Here is an 8,274-nt window from a genome sequence, read left to right on the forward strand (position 1 = left end):
GAATGTTTGGATAATCTAGAATTGAATGCTGCACACAATTTTGCCTAATACAGCACAGAGGTCCAGGAATAACTGAGGGTCTTGCTGCTTCTTCTCTGTTCATCATACTTAGACTGAAGACCAATTGAGTTCAGCAGTCTGGGCACCCAGGGACCTGCTGCCACTCAGTGCTGATGACAGGCTTCCATTGGCACACGTTAAGTATGAACCCATGTGATCAACCAGACCAGGCATTCTAATGTGAGAAGATTTACTGGGGGCATCAAGAAGGCTGGCTGTCTGGCAGTCCAAGACAGTAGTGAATAAAGAGGGGACAGGAGACTTTGTAGGATCTTTTAGGGAGGGTGATCATGGGCTGGAACAGCTGAGGGAGAGCTAATCTTGGCAGGGCTACCTGGTCTGGGGGTGACCTTTGATGTTAACAAAGGAGCGTTTCCTGGTTGCTTGCCCAGGTCAAAGTCAGGTGGACCTGTTCTGTGGTTTTAGGTTTTGGCTCTGCATGGGGCCAAGGGGGAGAGAGTTTGGGGGCAGGGTGCTGGGAAACCAAGAGGGAAAGTGTTTGGGGCAGGGTGCCTGGGAAACTTTGAGTGCTGATGTATCAGCACAAACACAAGCAAATAGCAGACCTACGATTGGACCTTTTGTCCAGTATGGATTGAAGGTAATAAAGCAGCTCTATAGGTGGAGGTAAGCACCTTGCCCCTGGATTACAGCCTGTAGGATGGGCCTTCAAGGCTATCTCTTGATTTTTTTCTGTCACTTGTGGCTTCCATATGCTCTGAGCACCTTTCTGAAATAAAGGAATCCCAGTTGGCCTACACCTTCCACAGTCCCTCCTTGGAGGCAAAGTACCATTTAGTTTTCTGATGAGAGACGGCCACTTGCCTTTCCCCATGAGAGCTGTTTGCCTTGCTTATACAGTGAAGAAGTGAAGCAGAGATGGGAGGAGCTTGGCTCACAGCAGAAGCAAATCAGAGCAGCTTGTTTACTTTTATTTACATATATATATTTTTTCTCTCTATCTGTTCAGTTACCTCCCTTCCTCTAGATTCTAAACATGCTGAATTCAGCAAATCCAGCTATAAGTTCTGTCTTTTGGGTCCTTGTTACTTACTAGTCATCTGATAAGGCTTCTGTTGCACACAAGGACCAGCCTCTTTTCCTCCTCTTAGCCCACTCATAACCAAAGCTGAGTACTACTGCTCAGGGCCTACTTTCAGCTTTAAGTTTCAACTTTTCACTTTTGGCTGTCCAGATCATGGCTCTGCGGTTCACCTTGGTCCTTGGTAAGTATCTCTGCTTCTGTTGATTTAGACTTCAGGCTTATCTGAAAATTTTAGAAAAATCCTTTCTGTACCCATATACAGATATCTTTCAAAGATGGCTTTCTTCCTCATTTCTGTATCTGGCAACTCTTCTAAATCCTAATAACACCTTTATTCAATCCAAATTTATAGTATACTTTGATTGCCAGCTGTTTTCTATTTTCCTGTATTTGTATCAACAGAATTATGGCAGCTTATCCCATTTCCCCTTTGAAATAACTATCTATTCATAACTATATCTATGAAGATAAGTGAGTCATGTGTAGTGGCAGATGCGTGTAATCCCAGCCCTTGGGAGGACTGTGAGCTTGGGCCCAGCCTGGGCAGTTTAGTGACTTAGTGAGATCTTGTCTCAACAAAGAAACAAACAAACAAACAAACAAACAAACCACAACAAATCCAGAAAACAAGCTAGAAAGGGGCTGGAGGTATAGTCTGAAGGACCTGGCTTTAATGCCCAGTACTTAAATGAAAGAAGACAAATAGATTCTGGGAAACTTCAGGTGGAACAAGGCAAGAAAGCAGAGCTGTGAGAGTCTCACCTTTCATTGATCAATTTGTGTGTTTTCCTCTGAAAAGTGATGCACCTAATTTTTCTCTAATTTTCCTGTTTCTTTTAACCTAGTTTAGGCTAGAAATGATCCCAGACAATATGGAGATTTGGGAGCCAAAGAGTGCTGTGTTTAGCCCTGGCTCTTTCATTTTGTAGCTGTCTGAATTTGTAGGTTACTATACTTCTCCGAAATCTTGCTCTTTAATTTATGAAGTGCAAAATAGTGTTACGTTCTTCAGAGGTTTGTTAGGAACCTTTTCATAAGATAACTAATATAGAGTATCTAACAAAGCCTGCTAAACCTCTACCTTAATCAATCATATCCATTTTTATTGTCTTGGTGATCTAGAACAGTGGTGGCAACCTATGGCATGCATGCTGCAGTGGGATATTTCTATCCCTGAAGGAGCTAAAAGGCTTGCCCTCATGGGTTCAGGGCATTACCAGAGCCATATGGGTCTTTCAACTTACTGATCATATTCCCAGTGTAGGGCGCTGGCTCTGTCCTAAACACCCTTATATCCCCCACAGCACCTGACAGCAAGTGCTGCCCCTCATGGATGTTCAGCTAAGCCCCCCATGTTCCTTCAAAGTCTCAGCTTCTTCTTCATGTCTTTCTGCTCTGTGCCACCTATAGTTGTCCACCCTGTGAGTGGACTCAGGTCATTGACTTTGCTTTCTCCCTTTGCACCTGCACCACAGGCACATTCACTTTTTGATTCGTGTATGTAGATTTTGTGTGGAAGGTTATGCAATGATTCATGTGTGGATGTGGATGATATAACCTTCAGTTTTATTTATTTATTTATTTTTTAGGTTGGTATTTTAACATTTATTAAAATAATACTATGGGTTAATAGAAACATCAAAGAACCAAAGAACTAAAATGTAAGCTATATAAAATCCCAACTAAAACCCAGAAGTATCTAATATATTTATTTATCAGCTAACTAAAAGCCCAAAGAGGACAAGACACCCAGTATAATAAAGTAGTGCAAAACCATTGGCAATTCTCAGTTATCTAAAATTGTAAATTTTGCATAACCTTTAGTTTTAGACAGCTGATGACAAGGCTTCACTGAGTGCGAGGGTAGGTGCCTAATGAGAATTAAGGTCATTAAGTTAATGAAAAGTTATTTGCCAACAAGAGAAGGAAATATTCTAGCACTAACCAGTAAAATGTTTGAATCTGCCTCACAAGCTCTGGAGTGGAGGTCTAAAGATACTTGCTGCCTAGAAAAATCCTATAATGTAGAGTGAGTTAAGCTGTAAGTGTTGAGAGAGTTACATAGCTGAAAACTCATAGCCTCAAGGACTACTGAAGGTCACAGAGCCTAGGACTCTCTTTTTTTTCCCCATAATTTTATTGATAAACAAATAGCAATGAGACTGTTTCAAATCAAATTGGTAGGACAGTTTCAATAATTAACACACTGCATACATTCTTCCTAGTGGTTAATTGCTGTACAAGATGTGGACATGAGATCCTATTTACAAACACCATTAGAACAAATCACTCTATTCACTAAGAGAATGAAACTATATATCTATCCTAACCACTTTGAATACAGATACAAAATGGACATTCATCTGTATCCCTTTTTTTGTTAAGTTCCATTATTTGAATGAGCCTAGGACTCTCTAGCATTAAGAGAAAGCCTAGAAGGCAGAGGAGCTGCACCAGAGATCTTATAGAAATAAACAGAAAAGACTATGAAACACAGTGTTCCTAGATTATGCTTAGTGCTTAAATCTGGGAATTTGGAAGTAAATGTAGTCTTGCACTGCTAACTCAGGTGTCAGCAGGCTAGGAATGACTTTTATATTTTTTCAATTGTAGGGACAAAAGAGAAAGAAAAAATAATATTGAATGATGCATGAACATTAAGTAAAATAAGATTTAAATTTGTGCGCATGAAGGTTTGTTGGAACATAACCATGTGTCCTGGACCATAAATACATGGCTGCTCGTGTTATAAGAGCAGAGCTGAGCAGCTGCAGCAGAGAACATGAGGCCTACAAAGCCTAAGATATTTACTTTCTGGATTGGTATAATAGGACACTGTTGGCCCCCATCTAAATGCAGTGATGGTGAACACAGTGAAACTCTCCACTGTTCTCTCATCTCAGCACTGTCTTGATGGTTCCCTTAGGTTTCACTAGAGCATCTTTCCAGCAGCCTCCTGTGCTCTTTACTATTGAGCTGAGAAGCTGAATCACCACCTTTCTACTTTGGCAATTACAACCAATCAGTCCCATTGACTAGAAAACCAAATCTACCTGTGCCTGGGTTGAGCCACAGAACATGTAAAGGGAACAGGGTGGGTCAGTTAGCTGTGGGAATATGGGTCTCCGAGGTTCCTGGCCTGTGTCCTTTGAAGCAGGCCATGCCAGGAGAAGAAGGTCATACAGGCTCTATACCTACCACTCCAGTCTTCTCAAGAAGGTTAACAAGTGCCTTCTTCAGAGTTGAATGCTTTGAGTAAAGCTTTAGAAATTTAGTCCATGATTTCACTCACTTCCTTTTTTCTTCCCTAGCCATTTTCACCGGACCTGGCCTCTCAGGTAAGATTTGGGGTTGGTAGGTTGGAAAGAGGGATGTCAAGAGACAAGTTTCTAGGCTTCCAGACTTAGGAGAGGGGAAAATGCGAAACTTCCTGGGCCATGAAGAGAGACTATAGTTCAAAATGGGTCCAGTAACCTCCTTTCTGATTTCCTACTCTACTCTACCACCCTGATATAGGCAAATTCACATCTCTGGGACCTGGAATATTTAATTGTGGTTTAACTTGCCAAGGGACCTCTTCCCACGTTTTTTCTGTGACCCAAGAAGCTCGTGCCTTCTACAGAGTGGAATTGAAATTCCCTCATCCAAATGAGAGAAGTGCATTAAGGTGCAGAAGGCAATTTATGCATGTCTTAGTCTCGTCACCACTGGGACAAAATACCTTAATGATACTTTAAAGGAGGAGAGGTATATTTTGGCTAGTGTTTCCAGTTAGTGGTTAGCTCACTCCAAGGCAGACATGGCATGTTGGAGGAGCCTGGGCAGGGGATGGCTGTTCTTCCCATGGCTTCCAGAAAGGAGAGAGAGAGAGAGAGGAGAGAGAGACAGAGAGAGAGAGAGAGAGAGAGAGAGAGAGAGAGAGAGAGAGAGAGAGAGAGAGAATGAGCCAGGGACAAGAATATCCTTGGGCTCCCAGGTCATACTCCCAGTAGCCCACCTCCCACCAGGACCTACCTGCAAGTTAGCTACCTGCCCTATGTATGATCCATTAACTTCTTGTATACATGAGAACATGACGGGGATGCTTCAGATCCTCTGTGTGCATAGCTGAAGAAAGAAATTCCTTCTGCCCTGCTGGTTTTCAGCTGAAGTCGACCTCCCTGACATCCTTACTGGCACCTTTAAGTTAGAAATACATTTGTTCTGTGCAGCTTGATTAGTGGAGGGCGGAATAGATTTCAGCCTTATTGAGGTGTTGCTCAACAATGTACCAATTTCACCCCCAAGAAGAGGATGGAGCTGCGCAGAAAGAATGAGACCATGGAAGAAGGCTTTGGGTGGTCTAAACTCAAGGGGGTGGGCTGTCTTTGTGGATTACTGTTTCTTCTACCCTATACATCCAATCTTTCACTTGATGGCAGTAGCCTTACCTATGAATTGCTCTTGGTGTGGAGGATCCCTGATGGATGCAAGTTGATTCCTTAAAGATGCTGCTTCTAAGATATCATCACCACACACAGATTTCTTGGTCTTTTCTCTTGGCCTGCAGGGCTGTTGTTTATTGTCAGTGCAGGCAGGCAATGGCTCTCTTTATAGCCTCTCTACTTCACAGCTGTTGTTCCCTTGGGCCCTTCTTTTAAGCCTTTGCTAATAAAGTAAGCTGCAGATCCTGCCAAGGTCATGGCTTCCCCCAGGACACCCCTCCCCCGACCCTTCATCTTTCACAACTTTTCTCAGCTTTCTATTCCCACAGGCTAACTTCCTTTTACAATCATTCTTTGTTTCTTTTTTGCTTATTTCTTTTGTCCTGGGAACTGCTCTAGTCTTCTACTCCATCTTTGGGTTCTTCATTAAAACCAAGAGTTTTACTAATTAAAATGAAAAAAAAATCCATAAATAAACCTAATACTAACTATTTACTGGAATACACAGTAATGTCAACCAAAACTCTACTCTTAGATTCAATGACCAAAGATTATTTCTCAGTGACTTGAATTACATTTTATCCAGATGTATACCTTTTAAACTCAAGCGTGTGACAGTGGATATTTATTTTAGTTTTTGTGGTTAAATCTCCAGTTTCTATCTCTGGTCTTCATTCTTTATATTGCCCTCCCCTGCAAAAAATATAAAGAAGGGAAACAAAAATAAGTCAACCGAACATACACTTCTCAATGCACTTTAAAATCAACCAGATTAGGGTTTTCTCACTCAATCACTGCTCCTGGGTTGATTCCAGCTCCTGGGGAATTTGTGCAGAGCTGAGACAAGGGAACAGTTGGAAATGAGGAGTCACATTTCATCCATAAAGGCATCTGGGTCACCCCATGTAGCTCAGCATGGCCTCTAGTAAAGCTATTCACGTCCCATTAGAACACAGAGCACCAGTCCAAATGTGGCCTTTCCTGGTATTCCAGACCTTTCTCAGCTAATTGTTCCAGTGTAAAAAGAAGTGGCAGAGTCAGCTCTCAACTATCCTGCTGTGAGGCGCCAGTAGATTTGCTGAGATTGCCTCAAGAACTCTTAAGCACTTTGAGGACATAAATCAAGAGTTTGCTCATCCCTGTTCTCTGAGTTCATAACGCAATACCTGAAACCTACTCTGTGTTCAACACATGTTGTCTGATGGGCTCAGCTTACTTTACACAGCCAGTCCCACCTCACTTCTATGTTTTTTGCAGGAAATCAGGAAACAAAATCAGGCTTTTGATTCTTGCATCTGTAGGTTCTGGGGTACATTTTTGTTACCTCCTAGAATCCTCTACTGAAATTATTTGGGCTGTGAGACTCTCAAGCTCAGACTCTTCCCTTGATTTGTGCTTTTCCTGTTTCTTCTGAATCAGGGGCTTGGACAAAGGATGTTGCCACAGGAAGCAGCAATAATGGGTAGGGTTGGGTCACTGACTGTGGAGAATGAGGTTGTTCTCTGTACATTATGTAATTATGTTCAAGTAAAATTATGTAAACTGTGCTTCATTTTGGCTACTGTGGAGGGAGTTAATCATTAGACATGATCTTACATCTACATTGCATCCTGGTGCTTCTATTATTAAACAGTGTAACCACAGGATTATCATTTCCAAGAGGATCTTTTCTCTCATCTATGAAATAGTGCGAAGCTGTGATTACTCTACCAGCCTTTCTAATTCTGATCACCAGAGTTTAAAAATTCTACTGAATCAATCTATTTCCCTTAACCTGAAAAGGCCAGCAGTGACATCTAAGTGTCTTGAGGTGGAGTTTCTTCATTAGGGCTTAATGAAGTACGTAGGAGCACTGGAGCTCAGAGATGGAGCCCTGCAACTTCCTCCTTCTCCTTTGACTTCTCCTTTTGAGTTCGTTAACTTGTCACATTCTCTATAGATGTGTCCATGGTTGACGGAGAAAGTGCATCTCTGAGCACCCGCAGAGCTCCTCCCAGGTCTGCAGCCAATATCTTGTCTCTTTGCAGAGACTCCTCCTAGAGTACGACTGGTGGGAGGTCCCCACCGCTGTGAAGGGCGAGTAGAGGTGGAGCGGAATGGCCAGTGGGGCACTGTGTGTGATGACGGCTGGGACCTGGAGGATGTGGCTGTGGTGTGCCGAGAGCTGGGCTGTGGAGCAGCCAAGACATCCCCTAGCGGCACTGTGTATGGGCCTTTGGCAGAAAATAATCAGAATGTCCTCATTCAAAATGTCAAGTGCAATGGGATGGAAAACACACTGGCCCAATGTGAACAAGATGAAGATGTTTATGGTTGTGGACATGAAGAGGATGCAGGGGCATCATGTGAGAGTAAGTATGGTGGCTCTTAAGGAGCATGTAACAGCTAATGTAGCCTATGCACCTGCTTTTCTTGGTCTTCATTCCCTGTCATGGGCTTTCACACTGGCCAGTAAGCTCTCCATCACATCTCACTTGTGAGCCCCGGAGATCATAATATTCTTCCCCAGAATTTTTACTCCTACTAATAGTTTCCTTTTAGTGTCAACCTATGAAAGAATAGCTTTCCTTGTGCATACACATGAAATTAAACATACACAGCACAACTAAACTTTTTTAATATTAATTTTATTGAGAAAGAAGTAGCAATAAGACAGTTTCAAAACAGGTTAGTAGGACAGTTACAATGATTAATACACTGCATACTGTTGTCTTTGTAGTAGTTATTCATAGTACAAGATGCAGA

The 8,274-nt window shown here is 42.3% G+C and overlaps 1 protein-coding gene across 1 annotated transcript in view; it reads left to right on the forward strand.

The window, feature by feature from the left end:
• The first annotated feature begins 874 nt into the window (after nt 1–874).
• Nucleotides 875–8,274, forward strand: part of Cd5l (CD5 molecule like) — a 28,833-nt gene continuing 21,433 nt past the window's right edge. Inside the window, exons 1-3 of the mRNA XM_023721645.1 lie at nt 875–1,286; nt 4,417–4,443; nt 7,557–7,880. Of these exons, the coding sequence (XP_023577413.1) occupies nt 1,259–1,286; nt 4,417–4,443; nt 7,557–7,880 (379 nt within the window). The 5' untranslated portion in view covers nt 875–1,258. The remainder of the gene's footprint in view (nt 1,287–4,416; nt 4,444–7,556; nt 7,881–8,274) is intronic.

The sequence above is a fragment of the Octodon degus genome, unplaced genomic scaffold, assembly GCF_000260255.1.
Source record: "Octodon degus isolate 3935 unplaced genomic scaffold, OctDeg1.0 scaffold00083, whole genome shotgun sequence".
Lineage (NCBI taxonomy): Eukaryota > Metazoa > Chordata > Mammalia > Rodentia > Octodontidae > Octodon > Octodon degus.